General features: G+C 42.4%; 1 protein-coding gene across 1 annotated transcript in view; it reads left to right on the top strand.

Annotated features, from left to right (window-relative positions):
* The window catches only part of gpr158b (G protein-coupled receptor 158b), a 48,901-nt gene extending 25,928 nt beyond the window's left edge, over positions 1–22,973 (top strand). Inside the window, exons 6-13 of the mRNA XM_084008351.1 lie at positions 7,380–7,489; positions 8,715–8,953; positions 13,048–13,186; positions 17,038–17,143; positions 19,437–19,583; positions 19,673–19,916; positions 20,337–20,890; positions 21,043–22,973. Of these exons, the coding sequence (XP_083864477.1) occupies positions 7,380–7,489; positions 8,715–8,953; positions 13,048–13,186; positions 17,038–17,143; positions 19,437–19,583; positions 19,673–19,916; positions 20,337–20,890; positions 21,043–22,020 (2,517 nt within the window). The 3' untranslated portion in view covers positions 22,021–22,973. The remainder of the gene's footprint in view (positions 1–7,379; positions 7,490–8,714; positions 8,954–13,047; positions 13,187–17,037; positions 17,144–19,436; positions 19,584–19,672; positions 19,917–20,336; positions 20,891–21,042) is intronic.
* Positions 22,974–24,257: the final 1,284 nt, after the last annotated feature.

The raw sequence follows: 24,257 nt of genomic DNA, 5'->3' as shown, positions 1-24,257 counted from the left end.
CAGGTGCCTGCGGGAGAGTAAACAAAAGCAGAGCAAATGCAACTACTCAGTGATTCTTTGGTTTTAAGCCAAGCGAGGATGTGAACTAAGTGATGTGTAATCTGTGCGATAAACTTGGCTTTTGCAAAGGCAACAAGATATAAATGTGACCGTCAACTCTGGAGAGACTGTACAAGGGCAGTAACTACCACTTGATCCAATTTATTGATCTCAGCATGCCCATAAAGTAGTGCTTACTGCCTCTTCATTGGGGCCACTTATGGGTATAATGACATACGTGTCTCCAGTCCATAGATATATCTACCTAGAGCTCTCTCCCTCCTCACATCCGTCAACTGGACTCTCTTCATCAATTCAAATCACAACTAACAAACACATCTGTTTAGATAAGCATACCAGACATAACTTTCACCACCTTGATTTTAACGACTTAAATGTTTTTAATTTTGACACTTTTTTGTCCTTGGGTTTCTTGAAAGGCGCCAACAAATAAAATGTATTAGTATTATTATGTGAGCGTGTCTCTCCTCATCTTTTATTGGACCAAATTTTGGATCTTGTTTTTTTTCTTCCAGGCATCGGAAGTAGGGGAATTTCAATATCAGCCAACCCTAGCTGTCAATGCTCAAAATGGATTTGACTTCACATCCACCCACCCCACCCCCCAAATACACCCCAAGGATAGCCCAACGACCAAAAATAGCTCCCCAAAAATATCCTGCCACTCTCTTATGTTCACACACACACATCATGAGACACTCATGGGTCTGTTCCCCCCTTAGCTCTCCTCTATCCCCCCCCGCATTTCTTAGCACCTCACTGCCTGTCACTACCATTTCCTAGCCCACCCTTCCCCCATGTTTTCCTTTCATTAGCCCGTTGCGTGTTGTCTCACAGTCTCACCTTTGTGTCTGTCTCCTCTCCTGCAGTCTCTACATTTGTTGCCGCCGCCGTTTTCTTTGTTGCTGCCTCCACCAGCCTCCTCGGCTAAGCTTGGCGCAGCTGCTTTGCTCTAGTGCTCGATGCATTTTTAAACAGTCCATCAAGTTCTAGCACAACTTGTTTTAAAAATACACCTGCTGATTAATTGATGGAGGGGGGCATGGGAGGTTGGATGCAAACCAGGAGGGCCACCTTCTCATCCGGGCGATGTAAAAATGTGGCTTTTTATTGTGCAATCCCCCGTGACTTTGTAGTCCGCATGGGTAGCACTGCGGAAAGGATGTTTGCCTCTCTCTCTCTCTCTCTCTCTCTCTCTCTCTCTCTCTCTCTCTAAGCTTGTGTGTGTGTGTGTGTGTGTGTGTGTGTGTGTGTGTGTGTGTGTGTGTGCGTGTGTGTGTGTGTGTGTAAATATAGGCAGGGTAGAATGGCTTTAAATCTTCACATTTTCCTGTGATTGTGTGCATGCGCATTTGTCTAGGAATTTGCATTTCTGCAGTGATATACGTATGTGGGTGTAAGATACAGCATGGCCTACTTTTACCTCATCTTTGAAGAGGTGATTTATTGTTTTGGTCAGTGATTTAGGCTCGACCAGAGAGCTGGAAGGCTGGATGTTTGCTTAGCAGGCAAAGAGATGAAGACGCCATGCTGGATCCTAATCCTATCCACAGGTTAACATAAGTACCTAACACACACAGGGGTTTACATTCAGTTATTTCTTTGTCTGCTTCTTTGCTTTAGCTCCTCATTCAAGTGTCATGTTGCTTCACTATACTTAAACCGGCTCTAATCAATACTTGCATATTAACAATGGATCACTACATGTCATTTGACAAACCCAGAGAGAGACACAAATTTAGCAACTAAATGGTGAACATAAGGGAGCATTTAACAGCTAAAGTGCCTGATATTTCCCTCAAGAGTTGATGGAGACCAACACAGAGCTAAAGGGAGAAACATATTGGGCTTATATTCTTCAAGTGGCCCTCAAGTTCAAATTTTGCTCCACATATGCTTGAGCTGTAAGCCACCGTTTACTAACAAGTTCAACATATCAGCATTAACATGGGGATTAGATGCTGATGATGGTTATACAGCAAATTATAACCATCAATAACTGGCTAATTAAAAAATAAATACATTAAAAATCTATATTTTTGGAAATATATTTGTTCACCTTCCTTCTGAGAGTGAGATGAAAAGATTGATGCCAGTCTTATGTGTGTGTTAGGCATGGAGTTGGAGCCACAGCATGGTTAGATTAGCTTAGAATTCAATCAAAAAATAAGCTTCATAATACGTCAAAAGCTGTAACATTGTGTTAGGTTTGCTTTATCCGTACAAACACTGACATGCAAAAATGCTTAATTTCGGTCTTAGTTATGCACTTTACCTCTTTCCTGAAGAACAACAGTGTAACAGTCAGCCAGCACCTCTCTGTGGGTGGGCAGGTAGAGTCTGGCAGATACAATTGGTATTGCTGGCACAATGTTATGAAACATGGCAACCTCACAAACAACTCCTCTCTGGAAGCTGCACACAGTCACTGCACCCAACTATTGTTAGCCAAGAACAAATTTTTTTTTTTTTTTTGGGGGGGGGGGGGGGGGGGGGGTAATATTCTGGTTTGTGTATGATTCATACAAACTATCATGTTAATCAATGCACTTGAAGTGGGGCTGATTTTTTTAATTTGGACAGAGACAGCCAGGCATTTCACACTGGTTCCAATCTTTATGCTAAACTAATCACTTCTTGGTTCTAGCTCCATATTTCCGAATATTTCAGAAAACAGAATGAATTTTTTGTAGAATGCATTATTGGTATGTCATGTCAAGGCTGTTTTCCACAAATTCCCTCTAATTTTTGAAGAAAAAAAAATGTCTGTTTATGCAACTTTACTTTTTTGGTAGTAACAAACTTATTGGATCATGAGCTGCAAAAATTACTCACAGTCTGGAGGGGAGTACTAGAAAGGAACCTCTATAATTCCTGGTTGCAGGATAAAATGGACTTGGCTCCCCGCTCCACCAGCATACCAATGGCGGACACTGCACACGGTTTTGATGAGGATTGTGGCTGGAAGGAAACTGTTGCTTCAATTCTGTGTGACACAGTCTTAAAAAAAGTCTGTATAGCAGAGCTGAACTGAGAGTGGACGGACTGAAGGCTGAAGTAGGGACGTTATGACAGTTTAATTGCACTCTGAGCCACATTTTGGTAGAATGGGTGATACTGATCTTGTCAGTTTTGTATTAGAGTGTACAAATAAACATGGCAACATCGTGATGATTAAAGCAAGAAACAAGCTGCAGATTACTTCTTTGCTCATGTGCCTGTGACATTACAATACATATTCACTATGTGCCATCTTGATCATCTATTTTAATTGTTACATGCTGAATAGCTGTCAGCACATTCCAAATTGTTTGTCATTTCATCGTTCTGTCTTTGTGCCATCTTTGTGCTATACTACTTACCCTGCATTTCTTTGGAGGGCACATGAAGTATAAACCATCTGTATTCCCAAATTACTGTTATTACTGACAATTTTTGTTTTGTTTTTGCTACCACAAAGGTTTAGGCTACTTGATTTGGGTAAAACTTATAATACCCTTCAACTAAACACCAACTGTGAAACTATTTTAAGTAACTGACGGAGACACGTATTAGGAATGAAACTGAATAACAAATTACCGACTGATTTTTTGAAATGTACAAATAATATTTACCCTTTAAGTTGAAAGAAGACAAAAACACAAATTAGACTCCTTTAAAATAATTATTAGAGAGCTTTTAAATAATATTAAACATAGTTTCCTACTCAAATGTGCATTTCAATTAATTCCATTATTAAACAGTATGCAACATGTAATTTGCTTATACGCAAAATATCATGCGACACAACTTAAACCCTCTCATGTTTCTTTGGCAAAATCCCTATTTCTATATTTCCTATAGCAAAAACACAGAAGGTCCAACTCACAGTTCGGCGTCAGTTGGTGGATCCAAACGTCATCCGGACGGCAGCGAAGGTGAAATCCTCGTCTGAACGTCAGAACACAAACACGCATCCTTCCTGGTCAGCATTGGCCTTCACCCGACCTTCTTCATCACGGAAACCATGCAGCTCCCAGTCACCATGGGTGTACGTCAGACCTTGAATCCAGCTGGAATCGTTCCGGACACACACTCGACTCATTGGGTGCAGTCGAATAGTCTTTTTTGCTTAGGAAGGTTCCTAACTGAAGAAGTGACCCGGAAGTAAACAAGTGGCCGCCATGATAAGAGCTGTTCGAATTCTCTAAATGCATAGGAAAGGAGCTCCAATGCTTCCTTTCAGAGCTCCTTTAGCATAGGATGCAACGGACCTTCCTATGCGATAGGAAAGGAGATTACGCCGACCCACAATTCTTTGCGAGAGCAACATTTAAAGTGCCGCACACCTCGGCCGTTCATGAAAACAAACGATATGTGTATTTGCATATTTAACAATGACTTTCATGCAGACATGTAGTAATTGGAATAGTGTTGATAAATGTGTGTGGACAGTGATAATAATTGAATGCTTTTTTTTTTATTTATTTCAATCATGTTACAAATGTTTGACAAAAACGAAACTAAAACCACAAATGAAACGTAAATAAAGCAAACGGTCAAACAGGAAGGAGGAGCTGCTGGACCTGAAGCCGGTCAGTGAACCAGCTGTTTATAAAACCAACATGTGGAGAAGTGGACGACGCGTTTTTTGTAGTCCATTATTGTAGTTTCTCCAGCGCAGACGCACGTCAATCGCCGGTGCCGATCATCAGCTGTCAATCATCAGCGGCCGCGATATAATGACGTAGTTTAGTGAAAGTCCGGTCGGATTCTCTGAACCCCGCGGTCGACTATTCCTAAGTCCTTTTGAGTTCTCCTATCGCCTTTCCTTAACCCCGTGACGTTTTCCCCAGAGGTCAAGGAATAGGAGTTAGGACCTTATTTTTTGACTATTCGACTGCACCCATTCTCTTATCCAACAGTCACACAAACTAACCGAAAGATCCCGCAACTAGCCGACGATGCTAACACTTAACGCTAATTAGCAGCTAGCTTATAGCGGTGAGCACCTAGCTAGTTTAGCGACGAACTTCAGCGCTTTTTCAGTTGCTTACAAAACACTTACCGTCACGCCGAGATTAGATAATAGATAATTGCGTGTTAGTGTCTTCACCTAATAATACTATTTTCCTCCATTTAGTGGTTCTGAGCGTCATGTTCCTTTCTCCCGCCCTCTTCCTGAACTGCGACCAATTACCACAGGTGTCACTGACTGATGCCTACAGGAACCAATCACACAAAAATGGCTGACACTAAAGGCACAATCTGCCCTTTTTCATTTGCCTATTTTAAATATGAAGAAATTAATTAATTAATCTCTTAATTGTATCCCTATTTGTCATGAAATTGTTAATTAAATGCTCTGAGAAAAAGCAAACGAAATCCAGTATTTGTGGATGTAGCAGGATTGTCATGCTCTTTGTTTACATCCATTAGGAATTTCTGGAGCTGGTGCTGCTAACAACTTTCTTTAGAAAAGAGATGGCATGCTTTGGCTGGGTTTGTTTGCTTGTTTCTCAACATTACCAACCTTTAATTGCCATGTGTCATTATACATTATTTTTATTATATACATTATTTAATCAAATCAACTTGTTTTAATTACTTACTTTTGCTCCGGGTCTACGCACGAGGGCTGAAATGAGTCCTAAAGAAACTTGATTTCACCTACTTTTGTTCAATCAAAGTATATTTAATGAAAAAATACAATATTTTTTCCCCTCATGATTTTATTGAATTGTGTAAATCACATTACCAAGGTAGAAGGATAACATTTACAATGTTTTGTTCAGTCTTATTTTCTCTTTTGGATATTTACTGCTGCTGCTTAATATTTAGAAAAATCACCTTTTAGCGAATCACTCGATTAATGGATGAAATAAAATTAGTAATATAATTGTCAGCTTCAGCTCGAAACATTACTTTCCCTTTGCCTCGAACACATCTTCCAGCCAGACGGTTACAGCCACAGGGTTGGTTGGTTTCGTAGTTGAGTTTGCCACAGATGTTCTGCTACTTTTCTGAGGAAAAGAGGTTACAGGTGCTGTTGTTTGCTTAATTATGTTGGATGGCTGCTGTCTCTTGAATGCCAAGGCATCGTAAGAGCTGGGATGAATCACTGGCTGTATACTCCTCCAGGGAGCATTTATACTGCATCTGTAATGATAACCAATATTCTGTTTGAAGCCATGTGGTTAACTATAACCTACAGTTGATGGATTTTGTGACGCAAATGTCCAACAATATGAATAAAATCCTACTTTATTGGATGCTAGCGCCTAAAGCTCAGGTTTTTGAATTGGTGCATAGCAATAAAAATAGAAAGAGACAATACAAATAAACATCAGGAAATATATGTGCACTACAACTGTTTTAAAATGAAAAAAGCTGTTTGGTGCAATCATGTGCAAAATACCAACCAAGCAAAAGGATAAGGAGGATTTTGTAGTATTATATTCATCGAATGCTGCTTTTGCTGGTCTGTAATCTTCAAGGTTAAAACTTGAGTTCCTGCGTCTGCTTTGTGTGAATTGATGCAGAGCACATTTAAACAGCAAGACTGACTCCCAACATCCTGCAGGATGTGTATCCACCAGGTGAGTGAAGCAGGTGTTCTTTGCTTCGGTGGAAATGAGCAGAGTCACTGTACCGGATCTTCCCTCTGGGTCACTGGAGATTTGACATGTGACGTCCCACCGAGGTACGCACTAATGAGACGGAATGCAGCTGCAACACAAGTGCAAATGGAGGCTCTGATCGTCATAGCTTGACTTGAGACTTGTCACGTCAGTCTCTGTCGCAGCCTCAACTTTAATAGGTGCGAATAAACCTCACACCAAGCAGGAAATGAAAGGCTGACATTTTATGGGCCGCTGGCAAAGTTTTAATTTCATTTCAAATCACACAGAGACCCAAAAAAAATGAAAGCTTGGATTGTGCATGTGCACACACACGCACACAAATGTGAAGATCCAGCCACTTTAAACCCAAAATAAACGTGCAAATAGTAATACCGAGATGCAGTCGCTTGTTAAATAGCAGCAGTGAGATGAGAACTAACGCTTCAGACTCTTGTCTAATGTCTTCTGGACGCTGACATGAACAACGTGCAGTTATGTCAGCGGGAGGTCTGGAGGCGTAAGATGTCTGCGAGGCCAAATCTGCCTCTAGCTCTGGTCCGCGCATGCTGACTCATTTCATTTATGATTCCTTCTGTGTGAAAAGAAGAGCAGTCTGACAGGAGTGCTCTATATGTGTGTGTATATACTGTATATGTGTGTGTATATATAATTTTAAAAAAACAGTCTGTGCACTAACACTGCTGTCCCACTCTGCAGGTGATGATAATGTACTTCCATCCCAGTGTGTTCCGTTGTATCATCCTGAGGTGGGTTCGCCTCCTGGGTTTCTCCATCATGTACGGCACCGTCATCCTCAAGCTGTACAGGTATACCGTCAACTAAACCTCAAAGCGCTGGAATCCAAATAGTGGTAATATGAGTAAGATATGACATCTCCTGGATGTTGTATCTCCTCCCCTTGTCTGCTCTCCTCTCATTTCCTGTCTTCCTCTCTCGTCTCTATTCTTCTCTTTTCTTATATCCTCTCCTGTCCCCGTCTCCTTTCCTCTCCCCCTTCCTGTCTCTTCTCCTCTCCTCTCCTCCCTTGCATCCTCTCTCCTCTCCTGATATTAACTTGCCCTATGAGTCAGCCGTAGTGTTTCAATAATTCAGCCGCCTCTCAGTCTGCACTCACACACATGCATGCAGTCAATAAGCACATTTGAATTTCCCATCAGGTCTGGTCTATCTACATCTGCCCGCTGAAGTATCTATTCAGACACACTCACTTCCTGCTCTCCAGCTCCGAGCAAGTGTTGCAGAGATGGTAGAAAGGGGTTAAAGGCCGTCCAGAGTGGTCCCTTGGCAAAATTACCAATTAGATTTTCCTCCGAGCTCGCCGGGTGTGAAGTGTGCCCCGGGGCCGAGCTCTTACAGCCCAGTCCCACTGAATACATCAGAGATAAGATAGATTTGTCACATTCTGGTCGGGAGAGAGAGCAGATGAGCAGTTCAGAGACGACAGTAAACAGAGAAGTGACTGTTTGAATGTCTGGATTTATAAAACCACACGCTAGCTCTGTCCCCACGCAGCTCTCCTTACCCAGCATCAGATTACTTTAAAACTCTTCCGGCTGATATGTTGCATTTTTAATTCCCGTTACAGAGCCAGAATTGTCTCGCGTGCATGCGGTGAAGATACTGTGCAACCTCTGCAGTCTAATATGCTAATTCCAATCGCATTTGTTCCAAATATGAGACAAATTACAAACCAACACCCATAAGAAAATGCAAGTGTGTTAGATCTGGATTGAAAAACAAAACAAAGACAACCTCATTCTCCTCTCAGACATATATTTCCCACCCCTACATTTATTTCTCCCACCAGCTCAAAAGATATTACTACATGGATCAAGCAAATTGACATAACGGTGCTTTTGCCTCCCTGATCCTTTTAATTCAAGTGGGCATGTTATCAAAAGCAGCAGCCGGGGGGGGCGTGAGTCGTCAATCACGGGGCGAGCATCTCTGACTCACCTACGTCGCTCATCACCAATTCAGCCAGCAGGCTCAAGTGTTCAGGCTCCCGTTGTCCTCTTCCTCCTCTCCCAGAGTGCTAAAGGTCTTCCTGTCCCGCACGGCCCAGAGGACGCCTTACATGACCAGCTGGCGGGTCCTGCGGCTGCTGGTGGTGATCCTGCTGGTGGTGCTGTGGTTCTTGGTGGCCTGGACCTCCTCCGTGTGCCAAAACCCCGAGCTGAGTCGGGCCCTCATCGCTGCGGGGCTCACCCCAGAGGGGCTGCAATTCAGCATGTGTCTGCTGGATCGATGGGACTACATGATGGCTGTCGGTTAGTGTGTGTGTGTGTGTGTTCTCCTGTATTGCTGTACTTACATTCACCCCGATGCGTAGGGACGTCTGAACGGGACATGAGGGAAGAATTTTTCGTCCTACTTACTACTTTAGTGTGAGGAGCTTTTGGGCTTACTGTAGCTCGGGGGTGGGCTGCTTTGGTGAGGCTAAAGCTTAAGTTTAGTTTAGAAACTTCTGGAAAAAGCTGCAGGCAGTGGCAGGTGGAGAAAAATGCCTGGTAGCTCTAGCGATGTTTTGATTGTAAATGGCAGATATCTATTGATTTTCCAACGCAGTTTTTCAAAACTTTTGTTTGAATATTTTGACCCTTAAGACTTCACATTGTATTATTGCTTACAGTGAGCACATCTTTCATTAAAGAGTTGTTTTTATGAGTTGGTTTAGTGTCCCGAGGCTCCGATGCCAGCGTGGTCAAAAGGTAAACAGAAACTGATGGCTACCAAAAAGACTTTCTGACCTCACAGATTGAGTTTTCACAGTCTAGCTGCACCCTATGGCAACCATTTATCTAGTGCAGAAATCGCCCGAGCTTTACAGAAGCTGATTGTTATGCTGATGGCACCGACAGCAAATTCTTTGAACACAAACCGAAAAAGAGCAGTTTCCGGCGATTCATGGGCATTGTTGTTCAAGTGACAAATCATGTCCGACAGAAATAAACAGGGGATTGTGTAAACGTGTTAAACGTCTCTGCGTTGGCAGGTTTCTTGTTGGAGATAAATAGAGCCACCTATTTAAGTGAGGCATAAAAGGCCAATATGATTGTGCTGTAATAGACCGGTTTATTCTGAGCCCCGTCATCCAAAAATCGTTTCGAGAAACCTCTGCTCTGAACTTGAGCTTAAATAGATAGTAGTTGTGAATTTTGACGATGGTTTCCATTCACCTTTCCCTGATGGCTTTGCTCACAAACAGTTTAGCGGCTGGTCCCGTATATTAAAAGAACAACGGGATGCTCTGATAAACAAGACGGAGTACCCCTCTTAGTGTCTTGTGCTGCAACCATTAAAGCCGAACACCTCCAGAGGGCAGGGGGTGCCAGCGAGTTCCTCATTTATTTTTACAACCTTTCACCGCAAGCAAGTCCCTAAGGACGCTTTCAGGAGGACAAGCCCATCTAGTTTTATAGACAATAATCTATCACAGAATAAAATGCTGTAATGTTTTACGGGACATTGTAAAATATGTGAATGCACATCCAAGCACAATAATAGACTCTCCTACTACTCACTATAGGGAAATGTGTATCCGTCATATTGTTGCTACCTTGACTGTTTTACTTTTTTGTGCTCTCTTATTTAATTCATCCCATCCGCTTTTGTTTGATTCACATTCATCCATAAATCATAAATTACATACCGACCCAAAGGACCAGCATGTAAAATGAACAAAGGGACTGATAATGATGAAAAATGATAGACATTTTTAACTAAGAGCGAAATGAACAGTTCAAATTCCTACTGTTCCAACAAAACTACTGTAGATACTGTGCATAAGGTAAAACTTACAGTTATGCTTCATGTCAGGCTCCAAAAGTGATTTTTGGACACAACCATTACCAACTACTCACTATTACTCTTACTAATTCTAAGAGCGAGAATCACTGTCAAGCTAACTAGCATTTAGAGCGATTGCATCGGTGAGAAGTTGCTGTTTCTTTCCCCGACGTATCTGGTAAAGCAGCCAGAGGTGCACTGTGCGTGCATTACAGTATGGCTTCCTAATGACAGACTCTTGAAGCGAGAGGCGGTGATGGGCACCTCACTGAAGCCAGGCTGACAGCAGGGGAGGCTAATCCTGTTTGGAGAGAGGCATCGATGGATTCCTGAGAGAAGCTTGGTCTGCCTCTGAAAACTGATGGACGGCCAGACAGAGACAGAGACAGAGACAGAGAGAGAGAGAGAGAGAGAGAGAGAGAGAGAGAGTGGCAGGGAAAAGAAGAGTGGAGTCTGTGAAGTGTAAAGCTCGGAGGGATTTGGGAAACGATGCAGAGAGAGTTTTCCACCAGCTGGGGGGGAGGGGGGGGGGAGTTGTGTGTGTGAGGGGGGCAACTTGAGAAGAAGAGAAGAAGAAGAAGAAGAAGAAGAAGAAGAAGAAGAAGAAGAAGAAGAAGAAGAAGAAGAGGGTACTGATGGAGGACGGCTGAGGACACTGGAGACATGACAGAGGAACTTCAGAGGAAGTGACGGTGCTTCCCACGAACGCGGCACTTTAAATGGAATGAAACGCATAGAGCGCACATCAATCCCTCCGTTGTGTTGTGTGTATCGTGCGTGCGTGTGTGTGTTTGTGCGTTCAAGACGAGATAAGGAATGAGGGTTCCCCACTGTTCTCTGTGACAGCCAGTAAGAACACACTGGCGTGCTGAGGCTACACTGAAGGACAGGAAACACCATGCCAAGTTGCTCCGGAGCATTGAAGAAATTCATGTCAAGCTTGTGAAAATTAATCTAATTCCTTGTTTGTTTGTTTTTTTGTGATCTTTTCACTTGTTGTGTTTCAATGCTGACAAGGGAACACGTGTTTGCCTGGAAATGAATAAATCATCCTATTTTGTCTCAAAATGCGGAGCGAAACGGTGCCGAAGCAGCAGAGTATCGATACTGCCAACAACAAGCAATGTATTTGAATCTGCAATTAATCTGCATTAGTCGGAATTGTCATCCTTTCCTTGTTGCAAGCAGCTCTCCATGCATCCCGGTTCAGAGGCTAAGTACAAAGTAATTAGTGATGATTTAAAGAGTAGGCCTATTCATGAATATTAATGAGGTGTAATCACTGTACAGACTCCGTGGACTCACGTGCCAACTATAGTATTGGCACAGTTCTTGGCGCTCTTTTCTGTCTGCAAACAAACCGACAAGCTCATATCTCGCATCAGAGGAAAACCTCTGACTTGGCGACGCTCATTAGGAACTCATATTTTCAGTATATAATACCTGAAAGTATATATAACTGAAAAACATGTTTTTTCCTCCTTGCATCAAAGCAAGCACCGTCTTTTGTGTTCTACACCAGAGAGCGGCAAATACGAGATCCATTAGCGTGCTTCAAGACATCATTTCATTTCACTGGCAAAATGATAACAAGCTGGCTGTGCACATATACCGTACAGTACATAGTGAATTATGTTGATTAGGCTGAAGACGGCTAGCTCTTCCCTGTGAATTGCAGCTGGGCTGGGTGACCTTGGTGATATTCGACGCTAACAGGAAGGTGTCGACACGCGGTCCAGGATGTTCCTGAATGCAGAGGATCTACTTTGTACAGTGTTGCTGGGTATTATTGCAGTTTGCATGCAAAATGCAAATAAAACAGAGACTGAAAGAATGCTCAAAGGAATAGTTTTGAGAAATATATTCTGGTGAAGTTGTAGATGAGAAGGTCGATACCACTCAGACATATAAAGTATGTTTTTGTGTGTGCTGCGCTGGAGACAGGAGGTTCACTTAGTTTAGCATAAACACTGCAAACAGGGAAACAACTGACCTCTGATGTAACATGTGTCTCATTTGTTTCATGAAAAGTTAAAATAATTTGATAGGGCAAGTTCCAGAGTGTCACAGTGTGGCACCACCATGCCTACACAGAGCCCCGCGGTACACTAAAATCCTTTTTTTGTTTGTTGTTAGCTGGATTAATCAGCCTAATACCACAAATGTGTGTATGGATCAAACAAAGCAGGTTCAACGTTTTAATCAGTGAGCTTCAGAGGTGCTGGTGGGCAACTTTAGAAGGAGTCAGGTTGGCCGTTTCCCTCCGTTTCCAGTCTTTGAACAATAATCACCTCCCAGCTCCAGCTTTGTATTTAAATACGGAGACATTAGAGTGGTATCAACCTTCTCAACCTCAGAGAGAAGGCAAATTAGTGTTTCCCCAAAAGTTACTGTATAGCGTTGTTACTTTGAACACTTTCCAGTCTCAAATATTATTAATATAGGCTTGTTGCGGGGTATACAAAGACTTAAAGACACTAAATCTAATTAGGAAAATAATGAAAGAAGACTTTAAATCAGTCCTCTAACCCTCCTGGTGACCTTTTTTGTGTCGTTTGTTTCCTTTGTGTCCCAGCGGAGTTCCTGTTCCTGCTGTGGGGGGTGTACCTCTGCTACGCAGTCCGCACCGTGCCCTCGGCTTTCCACGAGCCACGTTACATGGCTGTGGCCATCTACAACGAGCTCCTCATATCAGCCATCTTCCACATCATCAGGTGGGTAGAGGGAAACGGGCCTCCGAATTGAATGGCTAAATGATGTACTCGCAGAAACAGAAAAAAAGGGAAGAGCAGTTCTCGTACTTTTATCGATGAACATCTCTGCGGTGGCAATGAGGAAATAGCATGAACAATGACAAGGAGGCTTAGATGACTTTGCCCCCTTCTTGCAGCTGCTGTTTAATCATAATCATGGAGATATTTGCATGTGAGAGCAGGGCATTACAAGTGCTGAACATGTCAGATGAAAGGCAGAGTTCACCCGCCCCCTTCATCAGGGGAATGAACAGTGTCAGCACAGCCAGTTGAAAGGAGGTGAATAAAAAAAAATAAAAAAAATGGCTTCCACTGCAGACAGCATCGATGTGCCGCGCCAGAACCCAAAATAAACTTTCCGTGCCGTTAATTATTGTGCAATCTTCTGTGACAGGTTGTAGGTAAAGCAATTCACTCAGGCAGTTTTTTATTTTAAATGTGTTTATTTGAGTAATACGCATATATGATATATTTGCTTGAAAATGCCTTGAATAAGCTAAATGTTGAGGTGGGTCGCAGAAGCATTTCTTCAATTCCATATCAGCAAAAACTTCTTTGGAGGAATACATTATGGGAGCGCCGTCTTTAAAGCCGCATTAATCAAAATGTTATATTATCGGATATCAAATAGTGTAACCATGTGGAGCCTAATGTGAAAGGGTTTCTGTGAGTTTAGCAGTGAACACACAAAGAATGACATCATCCACAGGTCTATGGAGCCTTTTAGTATCACTCCAGGCAGGCAGACAAGGTTAGCGACTAGTAGTCAGTGAACATAACGAAGCATTTAGCAGCTAAAGACCTCCATATTTTGCTCAAAAGTAATGGTGGAGACCAAAACATAGCAAAAAGCAGAGTAAACGTAACTTAAATAGGTGAATATGTTGTGTTTTCAGCTTGTTTAGTTGTTTAAAGTGAAAAAAGATTTCAACCTTCTGTCGCCAATATTTTCTTTGAATTCCCTCTCTGTCATTTCTCACACAAACCAATGCAGCAACAGATTATGCTCCAAACTTTGACAAGCAGAGTTTGTCTTAAGCCCAAACGAAACGTCTCAAAATGTCCTGCTTAAGACGCACTAATTTTATCACACATTTGAGGAAAACCTGTCGGACGCTTTTCTAAGCAGACCGAAGGCTGGTGTGATGAGTGATATTTCCCTACCTCCGGCTGGGCTTTTCCTGTTTGTGTTGCATGAAAATTTGTTTGCAGAGACTTGAAACTTCGTTGCGATGCATAACACATCTTTTCACCTGACAATACAAGCACACCTCAGTGTTGTTGAGGGGTAACACAGATGACGGCAGGGACTGCTTGGAAATAAGAAAAGCTCCTCTTTTGTTTGGCATCAACTGGAGGTTTGGAACAATGCATCACTGTCCCAACCGTTAAGCGCATTGTAAACAATTGAATCATAATTTCGAACGATAAAATCCTATTTGACTTGGTGAATCCTGACTCACTTACAACAATGCAATCTTGTGTTCCTCTTAGGAGCTTGTTTACAGACAAGCTGCTTTTTTATATTCCTATGGGAATATGGGTTTTAAAAACCTCAGTTCACAGAACAGAGCAACTAGTAATACCTAAAAATATGTTGTCAATCCTACTGCAGTGGGAATAAAACCAGTCAGGTGCTTTTTTTTTTGTTTTTTGTAGTGCATCTGCAGGAGCCTGGGGCAAAAAAAATTCCATTTGTCACACTCACTCTGATAAAACTGTGTGATTGAATATTCTTTCATTTAGACGGCGGCCTATTGTGCTCAGTTGGACAAAAAGAAATCACTTCGCATCCTTTTAATCTCTCGGGAAACCGGAAGGTCCAATGGGTACACCTTCATCAGTGGTGTGAAAATGTTATAAATCAAGCTGTTCTCGCTTGCTGGAGGATAGAACGCAAGTTTCTTTTCTTCTTTTTTTTTCTGCTGCTGCGGCCCAGAGATAAGGCAGGACTGTGTGTGTGTGTGTGTGTGTGTGTGTGTGTGTGGTAGGGTTGATGAAAACACACACAGACACACACAATGCTTTCAGATATGTAACGTGAATTATGAATGCTAATGCGATTGTTGGACGTGGTGACAAAGGACAAACAACCTCTGAGCCACCTTGGTGGATCTCTGACAAACAATGAGGAAACAATATTCTCACACACACACGCACACACACACACACACTGAACTATTTGGTGCTGCACAGGAGTAACATTTTCCCAGACTTTGGACAAAATGCACATCACTCAGCTTGATACTGGATAATAACGGTATTGATTTATCTGTCATGGTGTCTGGATTTGATTGGTTGTGGAAAATTGGTGCCAAATGCAGACACTTGTCAGAGCCTATTTCGGCTTTTGTGCGCTCACATTCTCCAGCAATAATTAGAGCAATTACCCGTGCCGGCGCTCGTGGAAAACAATACAGACTGCCTGGCTTTCAAAACTGCCACAATAATGGCAAAGTGTTGCGTGGGAAACGTGTTTAAAAGAAAACCACAAGCTACCGAAGTTGCCGCTATGCACTTCAACACAGATCTGCACACGTCTGGGTGGAGTCGGTGCTGACAGAAATGGGACACGACTCCTTTATGTAGAGAACAAATGTTCAGCTCCATCAACTTTTTATATATGCAATACTTTTTAAAAATGATGGGACAAATTGCCACAGTAACAGTTTGAAAATGAAGATAACAGCAGAAGATGGTTCAATAATTAATAATAAGGTGAAACTGAAAATGGATGATGAATAATCTTTTTTTTTTCTTTTTTAAATAAAAAGTGTTTTAAAAGGGGACACATATACTTTATTTCAGATTTCAATCAGGCTGATAGGAGATGAATAAATTACAAATATAAGCAGGAGTCTGGCCATGCCAAGATTAAAAATGCCAGCAGGAAAATCCATTTTAAAGTCTTCAGTCTGCCAGTGAAGGGCAGCAAGGATGTAGAAAATCACTACATAAGTCTGGATTCGGGTGCAGGCAATTATCTGGGATCCTATTTGAGCAGATGCACATAGATATGTTAATACTATCCTCATCATATTTTCACTGCGTCGAAGCAGAAGATAGGAACAAAGATCAAATTTTACAAATCTTCTGAGGTTTTGTGGAGTTGTGACACATTTGACTACCAACCAAGATAGATAGTAAAGATGTTGAGAGCAGCTGTGGATCCCTATTTAACGTTAATTTATTCCGTTACATAACAAGTTGAAAGAGGCTGAACGTTGCACGGTATCAATCTTGTTTTCAGTAAAACACGTTTTATTTGCAATATCATGGAGAAGTACTGCACTACATTCAATCCTACAGTATAACAGCGACATGTGTGATTGGTGCCGTTCGCTGTTACCATGGAAATGTTTACTGCACCCACAAATGGCTAGTGAGTCACTGCTACAGCTGAAGGAGGTTAACATGTCTATCTATTATATAACTCTCAAGTTAATGCTGATAACACGGCATCATGGGAAGTTAGAGGACTGTAAGTTAAGTGGGTATAATAAAGGTTAAATTCAAGAAGCGTGCGATCATTTCTTCCTTCAGTGGTTGATGGGATGAGTAGTTCCTAGACTCTTACTTTATGTTATGAAATGTCAGTGGAGTAAGTAAATGGGAAATGTACTAATCATAAAGTGGTTGATGTATATACTGTTTTATAATTTCCCCTCCGTTTTGCTTTGATGCTTTTTTTTGAAGTGGTGATTTACTCGGGGTTGTAGTAGCCTACATTTGGTCCCATTTGTTTTTCTTTTCTTCTAACTCTGAAGCGCTGGTGAGTGAACAGAATTTCTCCTGTTGATGCTCATTTGCAGGTTCACTCTGGTGCCGGGGCTGCACCCCGACTGGATGCTCATGCTGTTCTTTGCTCACACTCATCTGACTGTGACGGTGACGCTGAGCCTGCTGCTCGTTCCAAAGGTAACGCTCCGTGAACCGTGTCGGCGTTTAGTTTACTGGGTTGTCGGTCAGCACTCTGAAGTGACTGCATAGGCAGAAACGGTCTTAGACTCAAATACTGGATATTCATTACTTACATTATACACCTCTACCCTACACTTTACATTTCAGAGAGATATATTGTATTTTTTGTTCTCTACTACATTTATCTGGCAAAAATAGTTACTTTATACTACAATTTTACATGAAAAACACATTATACACTGATAAAACATAGGCCGTCAGCTAAGATTCAGTCAGTGGTTCCCATCCCATTTCATATATGAGCCCCCCCTCCTTGTGAAAAAATCATCCAGTTTATGGTTTGGGTCCCTTGTCATGTTTCAGATGTTTATGAGTCGTTTGAAGTTTCAACAAAGAGACATATGTTACATTCAAATATTTTTTTTTTCTCCGTGAAGTTATCTTATATTTCCTCAAAAAAGCAAACACTAAAGAAAAGCCCAGAAAATAAGTGCAAACTTGTTGAGCAGAACTTTTTCTTCTTTTAGTCCTGAAACCACGGGACAAAACTAGGAACTGTATGCAGATGAACTAGCTTCACCTCAACCAGCTGCAACAGTTAAACGCCACTCACAACCAGTAATACGTATTCATTAATACATCAGTTACAAGGGCTATTTCACTGCAGGATGAGTATTTACTTTTAATATTGTAAGTACATTTTGCTGATAATACTTTCGTACCTTTAAATCTTCATTGTGGAATGTAGGACTTTAAGTTTCAACTGAGTATTTTCACATTTTTGTACACGTAATTGAATAATGTGAATACTTCTTTTGCAAATTCTAGGGCTCAAAGTCAAGACAAAATGTCACATAAAGCCAAGATCTTGAGCTTTTTATACAACGACACTTATGCTTGAATAAATATTTGTATGATAATTTGTTAACAGAGTTGAATTTATGTGCTTCCAAAACATATTTTTTTCCAGTGCTGAAAATGTGTCATTTGTTGCTCAGAATTGCACAAATGTAATCCCATAGACTTTAGGTATTTGCATTGCTTGATTGGGGAAGTAATCTCTTGAGGAGGCGCAGCTCTCATAGAATGTCAACAGTGCTGTACTGCAGCTTGTGAATACAATAGTCCAGTAATCATCTTAATTGAATTCTTGATAATAGCAAACACATAGACGCGCGCGGGCACATTTGCTGCCATCACCTTAAACTAATTCAAACTGCATTAGTAGTTACTGTAATTTAGCTGAGCACTCCCGTGGGTGTCTTTATGTGCATTCTCACAAGTCTGATGGAAAACATTTAATTTGCATGCTGTGTAAGAAATGCGATACACCATCAGCGCTCTCGGTTCCTTCATTGTTTCTTAATTAGGCACCTCAGAAGTGCAAGTCAGTTGAGAAAACTGGGATAATTAAGCACAATGGGAGGATATTAATCTCACACAGCATCTGTTCCTGAATCTCTGGTTTCTCCGTGTTCCCAGATTTGTCATTTAAAAGAAAGAATAATAAGTTGGCCGCGAAAAAGTCCAAATCAAACAGATCATTACAGATCATTCTCTGTTCTCGATTCAATGTGTTACTTTAACGCAGCCGCGTCTCGCCCTTTGTTTCTCCACTTAGGAGTCCGAGCGGGGAGGAAATTAGTGCCAGTAAAATCTGAGCTGCATAAATTTGAATGTTATTCACAATTTGCATAGTTACGAATAATTGATTCAAATATTAATACATTATGATTGCAAGAAACATTTTCATTACACATAGAGACATAAATTTGAATGTATTAACTCGGCTTTTATCTGCCATTTCACATCCTTCGAAGAAGAAAACAGAAAAATTAAACCTGTTGATGTCGCTGGGTTTGACCTTGTTCACTCCAACAATCAGGACATGGAGATCAATTTGAATTATGAAAGCTTGAAATTGGAAGTTAAACCAGTTGTAATTATCAAATGCAGCATCAATAATACATTAAATAAATAATATAGCAAAACTACAAATCTCTTATAGTGAGATTTTTTCCATTCCTCTGCAGTTCACATTTCTTTTTAGGAAAGTAAAGTTTTCATTACAATACCAGTAAATTCTTTGGTGCAGGGAAATATTTTTTCACCTCCAATGACCCATTTAGCCATCAAACCTATTCTGTCATACACTAAATCTAATCAGAGGCATCCTACAGGCTAGAGTAATATTGTTTGAGAAACCATATTTCCAATTTGACATCATTTTCTCACCCTTCCAGCAGCCTCTGTGATGTCATTCTTTAACCTCGCTCTCCATCCATCTTAGTTCCTGTCCAAAGAGACTCAGGCCAGGGATGATATCGCCACCGAGGCCTATGAGGAGGAGCTGGACATGGGAAGGTCCGGCTCATACCTCAACAACAGCATCACCTCAGCCTGGAGTGAGCACAGTCTGGACCCTGAGGATATACGGGTAAAACCGCACCTAGAATCTGACTCAAACAGTCGCAGCGTAATCATCCAAAAGCTGCCCAACATTTCTGGTCTCGTTCCCTTTTTCAGGAGGAGTTGAAGAAGCTGTACGCCCAGCTGGAAGTCTACAAATGTAAGAAGATGCTCGCCAACAACCCTCACCTCCAAAAGAAGCGCAACTCCAAGAAAGGTCTCGGTCGCTCACTGATGAAACGGATAACAGAGATCCCAGAGACCATGCACATACACAGGCAGTGCAGCCGCGAGGACGGCAGCGAACACGGCAGCAACCGCAGCACCTTGAGGAGAAACCCCTTGGAACAGAGTCACCACGGTGAGATCATGGCTCCGCCCGTTGGACCTGAAGCAGCTAAATGGCATTCGGCCATCGTTGGTGTTATCTTTTACACATGTGCCTTCTTATTGTGACATGTAAAAATTATTCTGTGAAAAAGGCCCGTTAGCATTGTAAGCAACATGGTGTTTAGCTTGTTAGCATGCTAACCCTTAAGGGTTAGCATGATGTTAGCTAGTTAGTACAACCGAGGCGTATCGGAATGGTTGGTGTCGATATTTAAACCAAACAATTGGACAAATATTGTTGAGTTTTTTACTGTAGTGACCATGAATGTCTGCACAAAATTGTAATGGCAATACATCCGCTATCCTGTCTAAAATAATTAATAAATGTAATTTATAGTCATCTCAATTTATCCCACTTTAATGCAATTTCATCATTTGAATCTTTCCTCAGGTAAACCTCGGGACGACTCCCTGAAGAACAAAGTCATGGGCTTGAAGAAGTCGCTCAGCTACGACCACGTCTGTGACCAGGATGAAACTGAAAGCCAAACTGGCTCCACTGCGGGAGACAAAACGACTTCTGTTGGAGGTGGCGGGGAAGGATCTCTTCTGGGTTCCCTGATCGGCCGGAAACACACGAAGAAGCAGCTGGAACCAGCGCCGTCCCCATCGAGACTGCAACCAGCAGAGTCCACCGAGTCGGTCCCGCTGTTCTGGAAATCAGCTAGCGCTCACAACTTGACGCACGAGAAGAAACCCGTCCACCTGCGGACCTCCATCATGCAGAAGTCCCTGAGTGTGATCGCGAGTGCCAAGGAGAAGATGCCGGGGCTGACCAACAAGACACAAAGCGTGGAGGACGCCAGTAAGAAGGGTCTGAGGGGACAGGAGGAGAGGATGCTGTCCGAGGTGGACGAGACCCCCGAGCACTACCCCAAGATGATCATCAGCCAGTCGCAGGAGTACTCCAAGACCCCCATGAAGATGGGCATCATGAAACAACAGGTGCATTTTACACGTTTATATGCAAAATCCAAATTGTATCCTCTGTCGTTCTTAACTCAATACATTTTCAGGCCTTGAATTGTAACTGAAATTGTGTTTGGTTTGATTGATACAGCAGTTGAATTACTGGTTGGATGTTTTTATTTTAACAGGTAAGCGGCAGCCAGCCATCCATTTGCTCCGAGACCGGGAGGAACCTCTACGACGTGTCCGAGGTTTGTCCCTGGGAGTTGGAAGAACCTCAGACCCCCTCCGAAGCAAAGGCCCAGAAACATGTTTCCATCGCTCCCGGAGAAACCACCACAGGCCGGAGAGGCAGCAGCAGCAGTTCTGGAATCAGCAAAGGTGGCCGATCCCAGCAGAGGCAGAAAACAGGGCAGTCCCCTTCAAACAGACGGCGCTCCAAAGATAAAGGAGGCGAACGGGATGAAGGCAGGGACACGAGGAAATCTCGACCACCCAGGTCACCTCTCCCTCTCAAGCCAGACGTCTGTCCCTGGGAGTTCGATGAGCAGCCCATGCTGGGAGGGGATTCAGATTCCATCTCCCCAGACAGGATCAGGCGTAAGAAGAGCGTCACGCCCACAGATGGGAAACCCAAGGGGCTCCACTCAGACTACTCCAAGTCCACGGGGAGTCTATTGCAGCCTCCCTCCCTGATGGTAGAGATCTGCCCGTGGGATTACAGCAGCCCACCTTCACCGAAGCAGGAGAGGTCTTGCAACAGCCCCACCACGCACAAGAAGAAGCGGAAAGGTTCCTGCTCGTCCAACCACAGAGCCGAGAAGGAGAAAGCGAGGGAGAAGAGCAGAGAGAGGCGGAGCTCCTCCAGCAAGCCGGTATCAGAGAGGAGGCGCGTCAGCCAGTCGTCGGAGTGCGGCGGGCCGGTGTCTGAGCGGCGGAGAAGCTCCACCAGAGACCCGGAGGTGATGGAGAGCAGGAGGGCGGAGGTTTTCTCACGGGATTCCGAGCCGTCGCACACCAGCGTTGCTCAGACTAAAAAATCACCAGAGAAGAAGACAGAGAGCTCTTTGAGTACGAGTTACAAGCCTGCAGTCATCAGCGCGGCAAAGGTGGTTGATGTTTGCCCCTGGGACTTTCAGGAGCAAGACTCTGGGGAAAGGGCATGAGGACCACTGTGATGATTGTATCTTTTTGTATTCACAGACCGACAGCACAGAGGACAAGGCAGCCGAACGATAAAGACGTGACATTACATTTCAAAAGAATGTCTTTCTCCGGGTTGACCTGAAGTGGAAAAAAAAATGATTTTGCGAGGAGACATTTATCTCACTGTCCACTGATGCAATTCAAACATCAACGTCTTGCTAAATTGCAAACACCGTGTTGTTTCATTGCAGTGGATGCATCTTTGAAGTCACTTTAGAGCAGTTTTTCCAGTCGACACTCTTGCTTGCACATTTCTCAAAACGTACATTGTGTGTATGCGTTATCACATTGCATCAAGGACATTTGAATATCAATCACACCTGTATTTTGCCAGCAGGTCAGACAATCATTTGTGTTACCCCCCTGTTATGCCGATGATATTCTACGTCGCACAGTAGGCCGGCGGAGACTTGCCGCATCGGATGCTGACGATGAAAAAAAGCAGGTGGCAAAAAGAAGACCTAAGGGGGGAAACATGGGATATGAGCACTGAGACGCAGGACCAAAGCCCCAGACACAGCGGTGATGCCTTAGCTCCAGGCCAAATATATAATTCATGGCACAAAAATCATCAGTTTGATTAGTGAAACATGGGAATAACAAAGGAGTACAGCTTCAGTATAGGTTTCCGTTTTCTGAAAAAGCCATCGCATGTGGCAAACTGCCAAGCATCCAGTAACTAAATGTTCATTGGTTAAGTTGTACTCAAACTATGACAGGGGAACGTTCGATGTTGTTGCTTATGTGTCTCCCTTATGTAACACATGATGCTTTTGAAATGATGTGCATTGCTGTCATTAATGTACATACATACTTCGAGTCGCTGCCATTTACAGTTACGCAACGCAAAAATATCCACGAGGCTCCCCCCTTCTACTGCTTTTTATTTTTGCTGTTAACTCGTTATTCGTGCCCTAACGTATTTCCACATGTCTTAAATAATACGATGAAGGACCAAAACCAAGACTGATGATGGGGATGCAGATTCCATCTGCTTGAATGCACCTTTCAAATCTTTGCACATATTCAATCGTTAAATCCACGACAATGCATGGCCAAAGCTTTCTTTTCTTTCTTGCTACGTTCATGCGAACAGAAGATGAGTAATTTAACCATTTCAACATCATCTTCACCAACAACAGTCCGTCTTGCTGTCCTGTGATCAGCCACCCACCGGTGAAACCTAATGAAATACAGTCGTGCACAGTAGTCGGTTCGGCTCCATCGCAGTCGTGCGTGCATGACGGTGAGAACACGGGAGTAATGATGCACTCAAATGCACCAGGGGGCATAAAATAATCATCGCATATATTATGAAATACTTAATAAGGAAGCACATGGGGATTTTCAAATATAGATGTCAGACGTTGGCATGTGTTTATCAAGGATTTCAGTGTAAGATATCCTCATGGAGCGTCGATGAATAAATATGACTCACCACTCAACAACTCACGTTTTTTTTTGTTTTGCTACCAGACGGATTTAGGCTGGATGGAATGGAATGAAACTTGACCACTAAATGTATTTTATGCTTGTTACAATTGTGTAGTGTTGCTCCAAAAAGTTACAAAAATGTTGTAGCGTCCACATGGGAGTATTTATATTGTACATTCATATTGTGTTGCATGTACATATAGTAAATACCCTGGTCTCGATTATGGATTAAATCTTTCTATAAAACCCAAAATTGCTTTGCATTTCATTTGTCTGTTCAATATTGCATGTTTGAGGTTTACAGTCGGTATCTTGACGACCTTCCAGTGTCTCTTTTACTGTTGGATCACCTCGCCGGACGTATTCACCTTTCCCTGTCTGAGCATCATCAGCATGATGTCTTGGGCTGTTTGCAGTATCGATCAGTCAAATATACAACACAATATTATCATCATATGTCAGCATTAACAGAGAGTCAATTTTGGATTTTTAAATGTATAAATATAAAAAATATTTTGTTAAAAAAAATTACTCAAAGTCGATTTTACAAGAGAAGTGTAAATGACCTTAAAACCAAGAAATGCCACTTTACAACCATCTTAACTAAACTACACCAAATCAATAGGTAAATACTTTTTTAATATAAGCTACAGTGTAGTCGTCTCTTCCAATCTTAAAATGCCTGCTTGTTTGTGCCACATTTCAAATGCAACTGAATCCAGCTCTTTGTCAACTGTAGCAGCCTGTACAACATTGCCACCAT

Source organism: Eutrigla gurnardus (genome assembly GCF_963514095.1).
Source record: "Eutrigla gurnardus genome assembly, chromosome: 4".
Taxonomy (NCBI): domain Eukaryota; kingdom Metazoa; phylum Chordata; class Actinopteri; order Perciformes; family Triglidae; genus Eutrigla; species Eutrigla gurnardus.
The sequence above is the reverse complement of the archived record's forward strand: the minus strand, read 5'-3'. Positions and strand labels throughout refer to the sequence as shown.